At 36.2% G+C, this 19,659-nt stretch overlaps 1 protein-coding gene across 1 annotated transcript; it reads right to left on the bottom strand.

The window, feature by feature from the left end:
• Positions 1 to 6,880: 6,880 nt before the first annotated feature.
• On the bottom strand, positions 6,881 to 13,811 carry LOC142230945 (uncharacterized). The gene is made up of 2 exons (XM_075301562.1): positions 11,306 to 13,811; positions 6,881 to 9,114 (listed from the first exon to the last, which is right to left on the bottom strand). Exons 1-2 carry the CDS (start codon positions 13,809 to 13,811, stop codon positions 6,881 to 6,883), a joined length of 4,740 nt encoding a protein of 1,579 aa, XP_075157677.1.
• Between the last annotated feature and the right edge of the window lie 5,848 nt (positions 13,812 to 19,659).

Here is a 19,659-nt window from a genome sequence, read left to right on the forward strand (position 1 = left end):
ATTCCCATTCCATGCACAAGTGGATCACATCACGCACTTTTAGTTATTCACAAATACAGTGGATATCGAAAGTTTTCAATTAAACAAGAAAAAGTTTGGCGGCTCGTTAAATCTCCAAGAAAATACAAGCTATAATTGACAGCGGTATTCTAAACACAAAAAAATATGGAAACTATTTCATAGATTAAATAAAAATACTCGTTTTGAGTGTATTTGAATGCAAACATAAAAAAACTGATTTTTGTATTGATTCCATGCCAAAGAAGCGACGGATTGAAGTGAGGAAACTTTTAAGATAGAATTCTCTTTTAAATTTAAGTTTTGCGTACTTGATCCTAGACAGCAAATTTTAATTTATTCGTTTTTCCTGTTTTTTTTTCTTCATGTGCAATTAAAGTCATTTAGAAAAGAGTTAACGGTAATATAAATTTTCAAATTCAGACTCAACTTCAAGTAGAAATTATGCTATGTCTCGTGTAAAAATCGTCATTATTTAAAATAAAGTGTTGAAAAACATCTCCTATTTTTAAACGCTTTTTGCTTTGTTGTCAAGATGCAAAAAGACAACAAATTTAAAGACAATTTCTTTAGTTTTGAATATTTTTTCTGAATTACACTAGCCAACAGTCGTTTTTTAAAAACTCATTTTCGTGTTTCGTAGGTCAAAATCAATAAGAAAAAATATGCAAGAAACAAATCACAGAGAAAATTTTGTTATTTGTTACCTAGTGTTATTAAAGACAAGATGACCTTAGACAAACAAAATTTTCTTTGGTTTTAAGATATCCATTTTTAATTTGAATCACTTAATTATAATGAAAAAACAACTTTATAGAAAAGTTCATCGCCTTTCGGGCAAGAAAAAAATTTCTATCAGAGAAATGCGTCTTCTATGGTAAGCAAAAAACGCATTCGTATTTTAAGGACATGAAATCTTTGGCCTCACGACAATATTTTTTTCAGTGTGGGCTAGACCTACTCAGGAGGTGATTATGAGTCGATCGGTAGATATTTTATGGGGTCTACAATCAAATCATTTCTGGTAGGCACATTTTTGACAGTTCAAATTAATTATACCCTGACCACTATACGTGGTTTAGGGTAATTTCATCTAAACTGTAACTGTTGAATCTAGTTCAACAATTTTACTATTTTTTTATTAAAAAATTATGAATTATTTGAATTTATTATTGAACTGCAGTATCTACTATATAAATGAATTATTGAATTGTAATGAAATAACTTTAAATTCAGCCAAAACGGCAACCCTATTTTTTATCCGTACTACAACAATAGTTTTGCTCAAATGAATTAAAATAGTTGTCCTTTTCATTACTGAATTGTTTAACTAACACTGCTTTATTAGACTATTGTTAAACTTCTCAACTTCACTTGTACATCTTCATCGAAGACGGTAAGAAGCATCATTGAGAGCCCCAACAATAAACCTGTATACTGAATCTTGAAATTTTTTCTGTTTCTTTATTTTTTTGGTCAATGGTCTTGGTTTCTGCATTAACAACTTTGGGAGTTTACCATTAATAAACATACAGTCCATTTTAGAAACTACTCCCACGTTTGTTCAGTAACGGGTACTTCAAAGTAAAAATGTTTTCTTAATTCCAAAACAACTTTAAATTTAATAAAAAAATATTGAAGTAAAAATTAAAAACGTTCTTTTAATTAAAGTTTCATTATTTAAAAATTTAAAAATTGTCCTTAACATTGTGTAAATTGTGTATCCTAAAATTTAGGTGCGTATAACTAATATAAAGTATATGTTCAATAAGAGTCTCATTGTTGTAATATCTGCTGTGATAACATCTCATTAAATGGATTGTAATTATTAACTGAAATAAATAAAGAGGAATATGAAAACTCAAACTGATCTTCACTAAATAGTGCTGCAAAACACAAAGAACAAAAAATTCATCACAATCTAATTCTATATTTTTTATTTTCTTTGTCTCAAAATATTAACTTAAGCTATGGTCACACTGGGCAAATATTTGACACAAATCAAAAAAGAATCCGCCGCCACAGCCAAACCAGAAAACATATTTAGCTCATATTAGATATATAACATCATGATAGGATTATTTTCCAAAAACCGTATCAACATATTTGGAAAATGATTCTGGAAAAATGTTTGACACTCATTTTGGTCAAATATTTGCCTAGTGTGACCATAGCCTTACTCTTACAAAAAATGTTTAAATTTGTCTAGATGGTCGGCAACATTTTCCTTAAAGTAAATAAACAATTTTTATACCCTGCGCCACAGTGTGGAACAGGGTATTATAAGTTAGTGCATATGTTTGTAACACCCAGAAGGAGACGAGATAGACACATGGTGTCTTTGGCAATAATGCTCAGGGTGGGTCCCTGAGTCGATATAACCATGTCCGTCTGTCCGTCTGTGAACACATGTTTGTGATCAAAGTCTAGGTCGCAATTTAAATCCAATCGCCTTCAAATTTGGCTCATGTTCCTAATTTGGATCAGAATAGAACCCTATTGATTTTGGAAGAAATCGGTTCAGATTTAGATATAGCTCCCATATATATCTTTCGCCCGATATGCACTAATATAGACCCAGCAGCCAGAGTTTTATACCGATTTGCTTGAAATTTTGTACAAACATAACACTTAGTCGTATAGTCAAGTGTGCAAAATTTGATTGAAATCGGTTCAGATTTAGATATAGCTCCCATATATATCTTTCGCCCGATATGGACTTATATGGCCCAGAAGCCAGATTTTTGGCCGAATTTGGTTGAAATATTGCACTAGGAGTACAATTAGTAGTATAGTCAAGTGTGCAAAATTTGATTGAAATCGGTTCAGATTTAGATATAACTCCCATATATATCTTTCGCCCGATATGGACTAATATGGTCCTAAAAGCCAGAGTTTTAGCCCAATTTGGTTGAAATTTTGCACAGGGAGTAGATTTACCATTGTAGCTATGCGTGCCAAATTTGGTTGAAATCGATTCAGATTTAGATATAGCTCCCATATATATCTTTCGCCCGATATGCACTTATATGGACCCAGAAGCCAGAGTTTTATACCGATTAGCTTGAAATTTTGCACAAGGAGTACAATTGGTAGTATAGCCATGTGCGCCAAATTTAATTGAAATCGGTTCAGATTTGGATATAGCTTCCATATATATTTTTCGCCCGATATGGACTTATATGGCCCCAGAAGCCAGAGTTTTGGCCCAATTTGGTTGAGATTTTGCACTAGGAGTACAATTAGTAATTTAGACATGTGTGTCAAATTTGATTGAAATCGGTTCAGATTTAGATATAGCTCTGACATATATGTTTTTCTGATTTCGACAAAAATGGTCAAAATACCAACATTTTCCTTGTTAACTGCTTAGTCGAAAAGTTGTAAAAATGACTCTAATTTTTCTAAACTTCTAATACATATATATAGAGCGATAAATCATAAATAAACTTTTGCTAATATTCCTTAAAATGTTTCCCATATTAGTGCATTAGCCAACTTAAATTTTGAGTCTATAGATTTTGTAAAAGTCTATCAAATTCTGTCCAAATCGAGTGATATTTAAATGTATGTATTTGGGACAAACCTTCATATATAGCATCCAACACATTTGACGGATGTGATATGGTATCGAAAATTTAGATCTACAAAGTAGACTTTCCTTACTTGTTGTTTATAAAAATAGTTTTTTGTATCATTATTACATTTGTTGATTAACTATAATAAAACAATATTTCGAAATATAATATGTACTAGAGGTCTGCATCGAATAACTTTTCACTACATGTATGTAATTCGCTGTCGAATATAGTACATACACTGTCTTTCTCTCAGAGCGCAAGTAGTGAAGTGAAGAGAACTCTTGCTTGTCAAATACCACCAAGTACTTATCCGAAACAATATGTGTTCCGAAAAAAAAGAACAATAAAAATGTAAGTACTTGAGAAAAAGTACAACATGGATTCTCTTCACTTCACGTGGTACCACAAGTACTTCTCAGTTATGTGCGAAGCAAAACTTTCCATTATTATTAATCATAGATATGTATGTATGTCACATATTTCATATATTTATGTATGTCAACACTTACCTTAACGTTTGCCGTTCTTTATAACAAACCAAAACATATATTATGGAGAGTAACTGTTTTTTTGTATTTCTGAAACTGCACGTGGTACATGGAGTACTCTATGAAGTTTTGTTCTCGCAACATACTCGACGTGATCACTCTGTGTACACTTCTATAAGAGAGAAAGAGGAATATGTGTTTGTTGGTAGTGAAGACATCAGAGTAGCAACGACATGTGTACCAATTGTTTTGCGAATCTCTCAAATAGATGTACTCATGTAGCAAGTACACGTGTACTCTGCATTTACAAACGGAATTGTGCAGACCTCTAATATGTACTTTCAAAAATAAACATACACATTATTCCACACGTCTTATTTATAATACATGTAAACATTTGTGCGAGGTGGTTAATTTTACCACATAGACGGTTAAAGGTTAGGAAAACATTTTTTACTTTGAAGTATCCGTTATAATTTGGATTTTTTATTGAATTTTATTGATCCTACACGCAGAGAAGAAACATGGTTGTCACAATCATATTCGAAGAGCAAAATAATATGATAGGAGCTATTTTTGCGGTGACCATGTAATATCTTCACCTGCAACCATGTTGGCTCAGTGAACATGGTTCTAAGAAAAATATAATTGTCCCCATCCAAAATATTAATATATTGATAAAAAGATTTTTGTTTGAATTAAAACACAATGGTCACGACTTAAAATGTTTTTCTCCTAGTTCTCCTAGTTTAAAGAACATGGTCACAACTTAAAATTGTGTGATCATTATGAAAAAACTTTTTTCGTCGGCGAAAAAAGGACGCCACTTCTCGAATTAGTAGCATGAACATAGTGAGATTTTGGTGAATAAGATGATAAAGGCCGAGGATGAAGTTTAACAATATTCAGTAAAAAATATTTGGTAATATATAATTTAGAATTATTTTAAAGTTTATAAATCCTGCCAAGCGGAATAAAAATTGGAAAATTCTTATAAGAAGGAAATGTGATCAGAAAATTATAAACATTTTCAAAAATTTTATTTTATTTAAATGTAGGTTTTCTACATTAGGTTTACGACTTTTGAGCCATACGTATTATACCTTCGTAAATGTATGCCGCAAAAGTCACATAGGCCAACCCTGCTAACACCACGTACCCAAATTTCAACCGGATTGGATGAATTAACATATGCACCTCCAAGAATGTCCGAAAATCAAATTTGGGGGTCGGTTTATATGGGGGTGCTATATATACTCAAAAAAAGTGAGCTCTCTATTACACTAAAGACAATTTAACTTTATTTTAGTTCATGGAATTATTATGTTTGGAGAAAGTTTCCTTTACTCGAATAATTTTTTGCGTACGTTAGTTAAATGAACTAAAAAGGGAAAAATTCTACACAAATTAAGCATAAGGATTTACTAAATTTGTATTTCTCACAAAATAGTTCATTATTTCTTTAAATTTGTAAATTTTACTACCAATTCGTCCATCATGAAATTTGGATGTCACTAAAGACATTCTTGCAATTTTGAACTCCAATTTTTTTCCTACAAACTACAAAATTTTCTTTACCAAGTGAAAAAAATTATTAATGTCTAATAAATTTTCTTGAATTTGTCGAAAAATATTTACTTATTTTTGTGATATCGGCGTGATGCCAGCATTTGTAATACTGTTTAGTTAAAATTTTCTAAAAATATTCAAAATTTTCTAAACTTAACCAAAAGTTTTCTCCCTGTTTTTTCAGTGTATGATTATGAGCGGATATGGAACAATTTTTACAGAGTTTTAAGACCGCATATACTGACACCATACACCAAATTTCAACTGAATTGGAAGAAATTTGCTCCTCTTAGAGGCTCCACAGGCCAAATCTGGGGATCACTTTATATGGGGGCTATATATGATTTTGAACCGCTATGGACCAATTTTTCATAGTTGATAGAGGCCCGCCAATGAAAAATTGCTTACAAATTTCACTATGGTGGCAAAAAAATCGTATCATCATTAGGAGTTTCCTTTCCAGCCTATGTATCCTTTGAATGTGTTATGATATATTGCGTTATCGAGCTGCCCAATGCAGTATTATAAAAATGATTCGGTGTATACACACCAAAAAAGCATACTCGATTCCAAAGATTTTGTCTTTACACTAATGGTTTTGGTATTGATGCCGAGTCAAAGAAGAGGAGAACTGAAATAAGGACAAATTTAATACACATTTCTCTTTTAAATTTAAGTTTTACGTACTTGATTCTAGGAAATAAATTTTAATATATTTGATTTTTCATCTTTTTTCTTCATGTGCTATCAAAGTCTATTTTCGCTGGGAAGCTTTTTTCCAAACGGAGTAACTACACCGCAGTGATAAACCAAAAAAATGGAGGAGTTCGCCAAAAAAAATGAACTTCAAACGGTTTGCTTGTCGATGTAACACTAAATTTATTACAATTTTTATTTTTCACGCTTATGTCTATTCCGTTTTAAATCATTTGCTACTGTTCTGTTTGTCTCCTATATATTCAGCCAGATTTATGTACAAAATACAAAAACAACAATGGAATGCAGTAGTTTAAAGAACCAGTGGTATAACAGATTAACATTGAGAGATCAAGTCTCTCTGCTTACAAGAAGTACATCATAGGCAATAAAAATAGCAGAGTTTTATATATTTCAATTCAATTTAAAATTATCGATAATTATTTAATAATGATGAACCTAAACTAAAGGGCCGCAACATAGTCCCCACCTTGGAAGTTTCTTCCAAAACAAACGAATTCATTGCGGCTATTCTAATGGTAAAGGGCAAATGCGATTAATGCCTCTCTTAAGTATTCCTCTTTTGGTTCGCAGTGTCACCACACGTATCAACCCATCAGCACCACTATGAGTTTCAACAACTCGTCCCAACATCCAGTAGGTGGGTGGCAAATTATCTTCGGATATAAGTACAAGTGTTCCCACACTGACGCTCTTCTCCTTCGTATGCCACTTCATTCTGACTTGCATCAAAGTCAAGTATTCTTTTGACCACCTTCTCCAGAAGACAGTATGTACAGCTGAAATTCGTTTCCATCGGTTAAAGTGGGAGATATTTAGATCATTTTCTTCAGAGTGGTCTGGTAAGGAATTGAGTGCTCTCCCAATTAAAAAATGCCCTGGGGTAAGTGCCTCCAAGTCATTGGGATCAGGCGACAGAGGGCAGAGAGGACGTGAATTCATCACAGCTTCAACTTGGGTGACAACAGTATTCAGTTCTTCGTAGGTTAATGAGGCTGCATTGGTGTGTCGCACAATTAGTTGCTTGGCAATTTTTACGGCACTCTCCCACAATCCTCCAAAATGTGGTGTTCGTGGGGGTATGAAATGAAACTGCACGCCTCTCTGTGAGCACTCCTGATCAATATTTCGTTTTCCATCTTCGTCGAATACTGCTCTCATAGTATTGTTCAATCTTCTAGCAGCTCCCACAAAATTAGTTGCGTTGTCGCAATACAAGTGCGAGCATAAACCTCTTCGGGCGAAGAAACGCTTTAATGCTAATATAAAGGAGTCGGTACTCAGATCGGTTACCACTTCTAAGTGGCAGGCTTTCGTTTGAAAGCAAACAAAAATAGCAAGGTATACTTTATACGGACGTTTGCCTCTTATTTTGTAATGGACGGATATGGGTCCAGCAAAGTCCATACCTGAATGAAAAAATGGATTTTCATTTTTATTTACACGGTGTGAAGGCAAATCACCCATAAATTGAACAAGAGGCTTAGGATTATGTCTGAAGCAACGCAAACATTTTCGAACAACCCTTCGCGCTATTTTTCTAATATTTAATATCCAAAAACGCTGGCGAACAAAGGCCATTAAGGCGGTAGCTCCTGGATGTAAATTAAATCTATGAATATAATCGACTAACGAAGTAATGATAACATGATTTCCCGGCAATAGGATAGGATGTTTTACTTCGAAAGGAAGCTCTGCCTTTGTCAAGCGACCGCCAACTCTAAGTAAACGCAATCTCGAGTTGTCCAAAAATGGATTTAGCTTTTGAATAGATACTAAATTTGCACTTCTATTTAATATTAGATTCTGTTTCTCTTCAAAAAAATGAATATTTTGTATATTGAAAATTATGTACTCTAAACCACCGTTCAATTCTGGAATTGTTAAAAAAGATTTGTGGCTAGAGGTGAACTTTGAATTAATGCTCATGCGCCATCGGTATATGTAAGCAAATACTCTCTGTAATTTAGGAAAATTATTACTGAATTTACGGGTGGACACAAAGTCAATATGTTCATCACTAGCAGTAGCTGTTAAAGTAAATTCCGCCCTGCGCTCCTCCATCTCTTCAGAAATTTGCAATGGTTCAGAACCCATTATTGGCCACGACTCCTTCAAATTGTTCAAAAACTTTGGACCCTTGAACCAAAGTTCAGAAGTCTTCAGTTCAGAGGGGTACATACCGCGAGAAACAATGTCTGCTGGATTATCACGACCTTCAATTTTGTACCAATCCTGGACTAATGATGTACTATGAATCTTGCTCACTCTATTAGCTATGAATGTAGACCATCTAGATGGGTGTGACGCTAACCATTGCAAAACGAGTGTCGAGTCAGTCCAATAAAAGGTAGCAGGGTTACCGAAGGCAATGTATTTCTTCACCCTATTCATAAGACCAGCTAATAACACCGCACCTTGAAGCTCTAATCGCGGCAGCGATAGAGACTTCAATGGGGCCACTCGCGATTTAGACGCTACTAAAACCACCGTGATTTTTCCATCTGCGTCGCATGCCCTAGCGTATACAACAGCTCCGTATGCCCTAAGAGAAGCGTCCGAAAATCCATGTAATTCTATCGAGACCATTTCACCCGTACTCCAAAACGATCTAGCAAATTCAATCTCACTCAGAATAGGAATTTCCTTCCTAAAACGTATCCAACGGGTAACTAACTCCTGAGGCAGTGACTCATCCCAATCCAATTTCAAACACCACAAGTGTTGCAGAAAAATCTTTCCTAAAACAACAACAGGATTTATTAGTCCCAATGGGTCATATAGTTTGGCCACCTCGGAAAGTACAATTCGTTTCGAACATTTCGTATTTTGAACATCAACATATGAAAATGAACAAGTATATACAGCAGTAAGTTCGGCCGGGCCGAATCTTAAATACCCACCACCATGAACCAAATATTAGGGTTTCCTTTGAAATTTCAGGAGGGCTTGAGGACTTGAGGACACAACCCGAAGATAAATTTAAAGATTTCACCTATGAGGACTATATCAGATTCTGGATTTATAAGAACCATTTTTGTTTGAGGTTTAGAGGAATCATTAACATCTCTTGTAAGTGTGCAAGAAAATTATAAAATAACGTCTTGATTTGAAATCTTAAATCTGTAGAAGTAAAATCTGGAAATTTTACATTGAGTTTCAAGCAATTTTCATGATCAGTGCGCCTTCTACACCCTCAAGAAGTGAAGTCGGTCTATATGGAGGCATTACCAAATGGACCGATAAAAACTTAATCCGATACACGTTTTTGTGAGCCTAAAATACCAGAATATTTACAATTTCAGGCATATCAGATAAAAACTACGGTTTCTAGAAACCCAAGGAGTTAAATCGGGAGATCGTTCTTATGGGGGCTATACTAAAATATGGACCGATACTCACCATTTTCAGCACACCTCTTTGTGACCCGAAAATACCTCTAGATTTCCAATTTCAGGCAAATAGGATAAAAACTTCGGATTCTAGAAGCCCAAGAAGTAAAATTGGGGAATCGGTCTATATGGGGGCTATACCATAATATGGACCGATACTCACAATTTTTGCCACACGTATTTGTGGTCCTACAATACCTCTAGATTTCCAATTTCAGGTAAATTGAATAAAAACTGCGGTTTCTATAAGCCCAAGAAGTAAAATCGGGAGATCGGTCTATATGGGGGCTATACCAAAATATGGACCGATACTCACAATTTTTGCCACACATATTTGCGGTCCTACAATACCTCTAGATTTCCAATTTCAGATAAATTGAATAAAAACTGCGGTTTCTATAAGCCCAAGAAGTAAAATCGGGAGAACTGTCTATATGGGGGCTATACCAAAATATGGACCGATACTCACAATTTTTGGCACACGTATTTGTGGTCCTACAATACCTCTAGATTTCCAATTTCAGGTAAATTGGATAAAAACTGCGTTTTCTATAAGCCCAAGAAGTAAAATCGGGAGATCGGTCTATATGGGGGCTATACCAACATATGGACCGATACTCACAATTTTTGGCACACGTATTTGTGGTCCTACAATACCTCTAGATTTCAAATTTCAGGTAAATTGAATAAAAACTGCGGTTTCTATAAGCCCAAGAAGTAAAATCGGGAGATCGGTCTATATGGGGGCTATACCAAAACGTGGACCGATACTCACCATTTTTGGCACATCTCTTTATGGTCATAAAATACCTCCAGATTTCAAATTTCAGGCAAATTGGATAAAAACTACGATTTCTATAAGCCCAAGACCCCAAATCGGGAGGTCGGTTTATATGGGGACTATATCAAAACCTGGACCGATATAGCCCATCTTCGAACTTGACCTGCCTGCAGACAAAAGACGAGCTTGTGCAAAATTTCAGCACGATTGCTTCATTATTGAAGTCTGTAGCGTGATTACAACAGACAGACAGACAGACAGACAGACAGACAGACAGACGGACAGACGGACATCGTTATATCGTCTTAGAATTTCTCCCTGATCAAGAATATATATACTTTATATAGTCGGAAATCGATAGTTCGATGCGTTACAAACGGAATGACAAACTTATTATACCCCCGTCACCATTCTATGGTGGTGGGTATAAAAAATATCTTTTCTTGAGTCCCACATTATCCCGAGGGCCTTCGCACAATCCTCGGTTTTTATATTAAGGCATTCAGGTGTGAAATTGAGGTTGATACAATTAGATCTCCACTTGTGTAGATCGAACCCTCCTGAACTAAGAATTTCAATGATTTCATCTTTCAACTTCAATAACCCTTCCATAGAATTAGAACCCGCAAGCATATCGTCCATATAAAAATTCTCCAAAATAGCTTGGCTACCCAATGGACACTTTTCCTTAAAATGATCGGCCAAATAATTCAAACACCTAACCGCTAAAAAAGGGGCGGCACTAGTGCCGTAAGTTACTGTTCTCAATTTCAAAACTTTGATTGCATCCGTTTTTTTTAGGACGCCACAAAATGCATTGATACATGCAATCGTCCTCGTGGACCAAGACCTGCCTAAACATTTTGGCCACATCTGCCGTTATAACGTACCTATATGAGCGAAAACGTATCAAAATATCAAAAATGTCTGGCTGGAGGCGAGCCCCGACCAGTAAATGATCATTTAAGGAGAAACCGTTATCGGTTTTAGACGATGCGTCAAAGACGACACGCAATTTAGTCGTTGAGCTCTGCAACCGAAAAACAGGGTGATGAGGCATAAAGTACCTGACTGAATTTATGTCGACATCATCAGATAGAGTTTCTAAGTGTCCCAAAGACTCATACTCATCGATGAAATTTAAATATTCGTTCCTCAATTCTGAGTCTAGCTCCAGTTTACGCTCTAAATTCAAAAATCGTTTAAGTGCAACATTGTACGACTTTCCAAGTGAACAGTTTAACTCACGGAACGGCAAACGAACAATAAAACGCCCAGACTGAGATCGTTGTACAGTAGAAATAAATATATCTTCACACATTTGGTCGTCTAGAGAAAGAGGGGAAACAAACTCAGGTGAAAGTTCCTCACAATACCAAAAACGCTCCACTAATTCTCGCAACTTACCATCATCGTCACGAATGCCATTGGAGGCTACAAGGGAAGTTACTTCGGAATCAGTATTGCAGTCTCCAACCACAATCCACCCTAATAAAGACTTCTGTAATATCGGGAGATGGTCTGCCAACTTAATCTGTCCAACTGCCAACAACTTGAAAAACACCCCAACACCTAAGAGAACGTCAATTTCACCTCGCTGATGAAAGTAAGGATCAGCTAACTTTATGTTATTTGGCAAATTCCAATTCTCCACATTTACTTCAGGGGTAGGTGAATAATTGGTAATAACCGGTAATATATGCAAATCTAGTTTGCAACAAAAATCCGTTACCCTAGACTTCATTAGCGTATTCACTTTGCCCTCTATATGGGAATTAGAATTCCCTATGCCACTTACTAAAGTAGAAGAGCTTTCACTAGGTAACTTAAGAATACTAACGAGTTTTGAAGTGATGAAGTTCAATTGACTTCCCGAGTCCAAAATGCATCTAATTTCTCGAAACTGTCCTTTATTACCCCTAACTAAAATCCTGGCCGTAGCCAAAAAATTTGACGTAGCCTTAGAAATCATTGGACTGTAAAGAGCTGCATTGAATCCACTGTCCACTAGATCTGTCTCTTCCGAAGACTTAGACATCCTGACATTTTCTCTGTGTAGCAGAACATGGTGAGGTTTCCCACATTTCTCGCACTTCTTACTCTTGCACTCTCTAACGGCATGATCAGCCTCCAAACACAAAATGCAAATCGAAAACTTCTTGGCCTCAAAATATTTTTGTTGAGGGGAAAGAGCTAAAAATTTCGGACATTGGAAAATTTTATGCGAGGCATTGCAAGAAGGACAACATAATTTGCCCCCTCCAACCGATACGGAAAGAGCCTTTGCCTTTGCCTTACGCCCTGAAAATTTACAAGAATTGCGCCTAATGCCACTACTTCCACTATGATCATAATTCGCCTCGCAGCTTTCAAGAGATAAACACCTTTTGACAAGAAATGATTCCAAAATATTCCACGTTGGCAGTTCCTCGACCTTGGAGCACTCATGCCACTTCGCCAAAGTCACATCGTCTAGCTTCAAACGAGCCAAAAAGAAAACCATCATATTCTTCAACTCCTCAGGGGAACCTAAACTTTCCAAAGAATGCAAGTGAGAATTTATTACATCAATCAACCTACGAATTGACTCTGAAGAGGGTACAGATATTCGTTCCAAATCAAATAATTCCTTCACATGGGACTGAAAAATCACAGATCTGTTCTCAAACCGTTTCTTAAGTAATCCCAATGCCTTAACATAGTTAGCTCCTGTGAGCTCCAAAAACTCTATAGTTCCCAAAGGGATCGGACCTAAACAAGATCTAAGATGAATAAATTTCGACAAGTCATCTAAATCATGGTCAGAATCTACAATTGAGGAGAATGTATTAAACCAGTTTGTCCATTCGGTATATTTGCCAGAAAAGTTAGGCAATTTTAACTTTGGCAGATTAGATGATCGACTTGGCACCACATTAGTATTATTTAGAGTTTGATTACATAATACTGACTCATGAGTATTAGATGCACGCCTGTCCTTTTGCTTCATAGCAGTCAAAATTTTTGATTTTACATCACAATATATTTCCTCAAAACGTTGACGCTTGTCTAATTCACTATCCTCTTCCGACTCTTGTTCAATTGATGTTTGAATCGTGCATAATTGAGTAAATACTGATTCGATCAAACTTAAGCGAGTTTCAAGCTCGGACAAATTCATTGAGGCATGATTTTTAAAAATGTACGATTTGCTTCGATTCAAGGAATTAACCAAACAATCCCTTGATTTTGGAAGATCTTGTTCCCTTTTAGCCCCTTTAACCATTATCACGCGTATACCGAAAGTATATATTGCCTTTTCTGTTTACTACAAATTAATACCTTTTAACTGGAACCCTTCTTTATAATAGGTTTAAGCGTTTCCAGAGAAATGGCACAATATACTCACAACTTCTATTTAGAGCAACTTGTAGTCTTGTATAATAATACTCGGGTTACTGGAATAAATGGCCGCTAGTGAGACAATTCAACTTTTACGATGAGATTTACAAAAAGTTCGTATAAATCTTAAAATTTCTTTTTGGACCTTGTTAAGTCCCTGCTCGGGCGCCAATATTTTCGCTGGGAAGCTTTTTTCCAAACGGAGTAACTACACCGCAGTGATAAACCAAAAAAATGGAGGAGTTCGCCAAAAAAAATGAACTTCAAACGGTTTGCTTGTCGATGTAACACTAAATTTATTTCAATTTTTATTTTTCACGCTTATGTCTATTCCGTTTTAAATCATTTGCTACTGTTCTGTTTGTCTCCTATATATTCAGCCAGATTTATGTACAAAATACAAAAACAACAATGGAATGCAGTAGTTTAAAGAACCAGTGGTATAACAGATTAACATTGAGAGATCAAGTCTCTCTGCTTACAAGAAGTACATCATAGGCAATAAAAATAGCAGAGTTTTATATATTTCAATTCAATTTAAAATGATCGATAATTATTTAATAATGATGAACCTAAACTAAAGGGCCGCAACAAGTCCTTTAAATGCGTTTTAATGGTAACTTAAATTTCCAAATTCAAACTCGACTTCAAGTAGAAATTATTGTAGGTTTCATGTAAAACACTTCTTTAAAATAAAGTGATGGAAAACATGTCCTATTTTTGAACACTTTTTTGCTTTGTAGTCCAGATACAAACAGTCGAACAATTTGAAGACAATTTCATTAACTTTAAAGAATTTTTCAAAAATTATTAAATTCAAGTTGACCTTAGTCAAACAAAATTTTCTTTCATATGAGGATAGCCAGTTTTAAGTCGAATCACTTAATTATAAGGACGAAGCGACTTCATTGAAAAGTTTATCGATTTTTGGCCAAGGAAAAAAGTCGTTATATCAGAGAAATGGGTCTTGTATCCTAAGCAAATTTCGCATTTTCAGTGCATGAAAAAAATTCTTTGCTCAATTTTAATAAGATCTTTTGTGTGTAGAAGTTAACAAAAATGATTCGCATGGGCGCATTTAGTAGCCCAAGTTTACATCACTTTTATCCTACAGTGTGAATGGTATTTGCCAAAACGTGATAGACGCATACACTCAGAAAATTGAACGTCGTAACTACAAGTAAATTCCATAATATTGAGTAGTTCAAAATTTTACTCACAGTTAGTTAAATTTAACTATTGATGAACAAAAATAACTCAAAGGAAGTAAATTGAACTTACGGCCATTAACAGCAAAATGGTTAAGAACTCCCAATGAGTTCGTAAATGGACTGAAGCAAATATAATAATAGGGAATACGTATTTTCTCGAACGTACGAAGATGTTTCTCAGCGTTATTGAACTTTTACTGTGCAATATTACGAAGTCTAGTTGGACACGAAATTTCCATTTTTAGTATAAATAAACTAACGACGCATGTCAATACTAACTACCATTAAGTGAATCTATTTCTAGACAATAGTTCGTCTCCGAAACATATGCTCGTGTGGTGTTTCTAAAAATAGACACCCTTGAGTGTATGTGTTAATGAATACATGCAGCAAAGCAAGAAAAGAATAAACAAAGTCACATTTGGTTGTTGATGAGTATAAGAGCTAAGTGGCCCAGTGGATAGTGTGTTTAGTTAGAAAACTGATGGTACGTTGTTCGATCCTCCGTCCGGACAAAAGGTAAAATTTTATAAAATGATAAAAATAAAATCTAATAAATGATTCTAAAGGATTTGTACTACAAAAGAGTAAGTGGTTTGTACTAAATATAATATGACATGTAAAAATGGGGATCCTCCCCCTTGAGGTCTCCTTGCTCCAAGTCACCAAATGGTCTAGGAAATCCAGAACATAAATTTTTTTAGTTTTTAAAAAATGTATTATTTAGTTAATTTTTTACTTCTGAACAGTTAAGTTTGAACTTGACAAAAGTTAAATCAAATTACTAACCTATAGGAAAATGTTGAACTTACTATGGGTACATGCTTCTTTAGCGACATACGAAGTTCAATATTAACACTGGTTAGTTAAAAATAACTCGCTAATGGGTTCACTCTTCTCTGAGTGTAGTTGTCAAACGCAATCATATTTCACAACAAATCTATCATCACAACTGACTTCTGATATTCAAAAATCGCAGAGATGGCACACAGACTGGACACTCAATCAGTTCGATAGACTCTCGAGATGGGTAGACCCATCCTACCTAGCTCATTTGCATTTTTGGAGAAATCAGCAATAGAAGAAAACGACATGCCCCTTTTGTTTGGACATAGATTTATTGAAAACCATCCATAAAATTGGTCATAACAAACGCATAAATGACACACTAAATATATCTGAGTGAGGTATGATCGAAGAGACATTCCAGCATGTCTGTGGACAATGAGTACAATTGTGGGTTATCCATCGTCCATCATAGTTGACCATCGTCATTATGATCACCATCACGGGCGAGGGCTAATTTCAGAAATTTTTAACTGGAAACTTATTAAACATTCATCATGAGAATGCCATGATGATAGCGAGCGTAAGAAGAAATCATTTTGATTAAAGAGCTTTAGTTGACTCCTTAGATTTTGGCTTTTGGTTCTTTAGCCACAAAAATCGAATTAATGACTAACCAATCACTGAAGGAGGGGTGACAAAGTAGACGAACATTTTTCTCTGATCGATGGATTGGTGAAAGCTTTTGCCAATGGATCAAGCAGTGGAAAAACAAATAATGTCGCATGTCGTGATATGATATGTCCATATTATGACGAACGATCATAGGCATTACTGCGGGTTAGTTGGAGTCTTTAAGTACAGCCGCCTACACAATTCTAAATACATGAGTCAACTTTCTTTATGAACCAACATTCAGATGGAAATCGTGATAGTCGGCAAAACTTCAAAACTAACTTTGAATATCTTCCCACCTCGAAACATTGCAATTCAAATTTCCAAAGCATTGGTTAATGAAGGTTTCATCAACGGTGGACAAAGTGCAAAAACCAATAAATATTTCGATGTATTCTAACTGAGAGGGCAAATGGGTTATAAAGATGAAGATCCAAAATTGTGAAAGGACGTTATGAAATGAAACAGAGGTGTTCACGCAAAATCCAGGGAAATTTTCTTCAAAATATTCTCCTCATAACCTCTTTCTTTTGCTTTAATTTTTAGTATATGTGGCAAGCTTGGGAACATCTGCTCCAAAGGCAACAAAGGAATCGTTACTGGTGATGAAATGTGGATTCACTAGGACAGTCCCAAGCGAAAAAAATCATGGCTTAACCAGCCATGGACGTCAAAGCCGAATATCCATGGTAAGAAGCTTGTAATGTGTATTTTGCAGTACGATAATGCTCGGTCCCGTATAAACTTATTTGGAAACACTCAACCCGGAAGTCCTACCCCACTCGCCGTATAGCCCCGACATTGCTCCTTCCGATTACCACTTGTTCCGATCGATCGATTCGCGAAGGTTTTTGGTCGTGGGAGACACCGTGGTGCAATGGTTAGCATGCCCGCCTTGCATACACAAGATCGTGGGTTCGATTCCTGCTACGTCCGAACACCAAAAAGTTTTTCAGCGGTGGATTATCCCACCTCAGTAATGCTGGTGACATTTCTGAAGGTTTCAAAGCTTCTCTAAGTGGATTCACTGGAATGTGGAACGCCGTTCGGACTCGGCTATAAAAAGGAGGTCCCTTGTCATTGAGCTTAACATGGAATCGGGCAGCACTCAGTGATAAATTGAAAAAATTGAGCATTGGCTATACACGGCAGTGGTTAGACCTATAATGCTAACGGTTGGCTGATAAGTCCCCGGTCTGACACATAGATGGCGTCGCTAGTATTAAAGGCATTATTGGTATGCAAAATTTAAGCGTGGTGAAATGAGCACGGAGGACGGTGAACGCAGTGGACACCCGAAAGAGGCGGTTACCGACGAAAACAACAAAAAAATCGAGATAGCAGAGGCCTTAAAGATATCAAAGGAACGTGTTGGTCATATCATTCATCAATATTTGGATATGCGGAAGCTCTGTGCAAAATGGGTGCCGCGCGAGCTCACATTTGACCAAAAACAACAACGTGTTGATGATTCTGAGCGGTGTTTGCAGCTGTTAACTCGTAATACACCCGAGTTTTTCCGTCGATACGTGACAATGGATGAAACATGGCTCCATCACTACACCGTCTCCGAAGCGTGGAAAGACTCAAAAGTCCGCTGGCAAAGTAATCACCTCTGTTTTTTGGGATGCGCATGGAATAATTTTTATCGATTATCTTGAGAAGGGAAAAACCATCAACTGTGAGTATTATTTGGCGTTATTAGAGCGTTCGAAGGTCGAAATCGCGGCAAAACGGCCCCATATGAAGAAGAAAAAAGTGTTGTTCCACCAAGACAACGCACCGTGCCCCAAGTCATTGAGAACGGTGGCAAAAATTCATGAATTGGGCTTCGAATTGCTTCCCCACCCACCATATTCTCCAGATCTGGCCCTCAGCGACTTTTTCTTGTTCTCAGACCTCAAAAGGATGCTCGCAGGGAAAAAATTTGGCTGCAATGAAGAGGTGATCGCCGAAACTGAGGCCTATTTTGAGGCAAAACCGAAGGAGTACTACCAAAATGGTATCAAAAAATTGGAAGGTCGTTATAATCGTTGTATCGCTCTTGAAGGGAACTATGTTGAATAATAAAAACGAATTTTGACAAAAAAATGTGTTTGTCTTTGTAAGACCGGGGACTTATCAGCCAACCTGTTACACATTGGCCCACTGTGCAACACCTGCTCTAAATTTTTAGTACTAAATTAAAGATCTTCGGGAGTATTATAAATGCAAGTGGTTTTGTATTTTCGAAAGCTTCCCAAAAATTTTTACACCTGCGCCCACCGTGCAAAACCTGCTCAACATTTTTTGGTATCAAATGAAAGCTCTTGACGAGTACTATAAATGCAAGTAGTTGTCATGTTTGAAAGTATCCCAGATCTTTCGAAATGTTTTTTATACCCTCCATCATAGGATGGGGGTATATTAACTTTGTCATTCCGTTTGTAACACATCGAAATATTGCTCTAAGACCCCATAAAGTATATATATTCTGGGTCGTGGTGAAATTCTGAGTCGATTTAAGCATGTCCGTCCGTCCGTCTGTTGAAATCACGCTAACTTCCGAACGAAACAAGCTATCGACTTGAAACTTGGCACAAGTAGTTGCTATCGATGTAGGTCGGATGGTATTGAAAATGGGCCATATCGGTCCACTTTTACGTATAGCTCCCATATAAAGGGACCCACAGATTTGGCTTGAGGAGCCTCTAACAGAAGCATATTTCATCCGATCCGGCTGAAATTTGGTATATGGTGTTGGTATATGGTCTCTAACAACCATGCAAAAATTGGTCCACATCGGTCCATAATTATATATAGCCCCCATATAAACCGATCTTCAGATTTGGCTTGTGGAGCCTCTAACAGAAGCATATTTCATCCGATCCGGCTGAAATTTGGTATATGGTGTTGGTATATGGTCTCTAACAACCATGCAAAAATTGGTCCACATCGGTCCATAATTATATATAGCCCCCATATAAACCGATCTTCAGATTTGGCTTGCGGAGCCTAAAAGAGAAGCAAATTTAATCCGATCCGGCTGAAATTTGGTACATGGTGTTGGTATATGGTCTC

This window comes from Haematobia irritans, chromosome 3, assembly GCF_050003625.1.
Source record: "Haematobia irritans isolate KBUSLIRL chromosome 3, ASM5000362v1, whole genome shotgun sequence".
NCBI lineage: Eukaryota > Metazoa > Arthropoda > Insecta > Diptera > Muscidae > Haematobia > Haematobia irritans.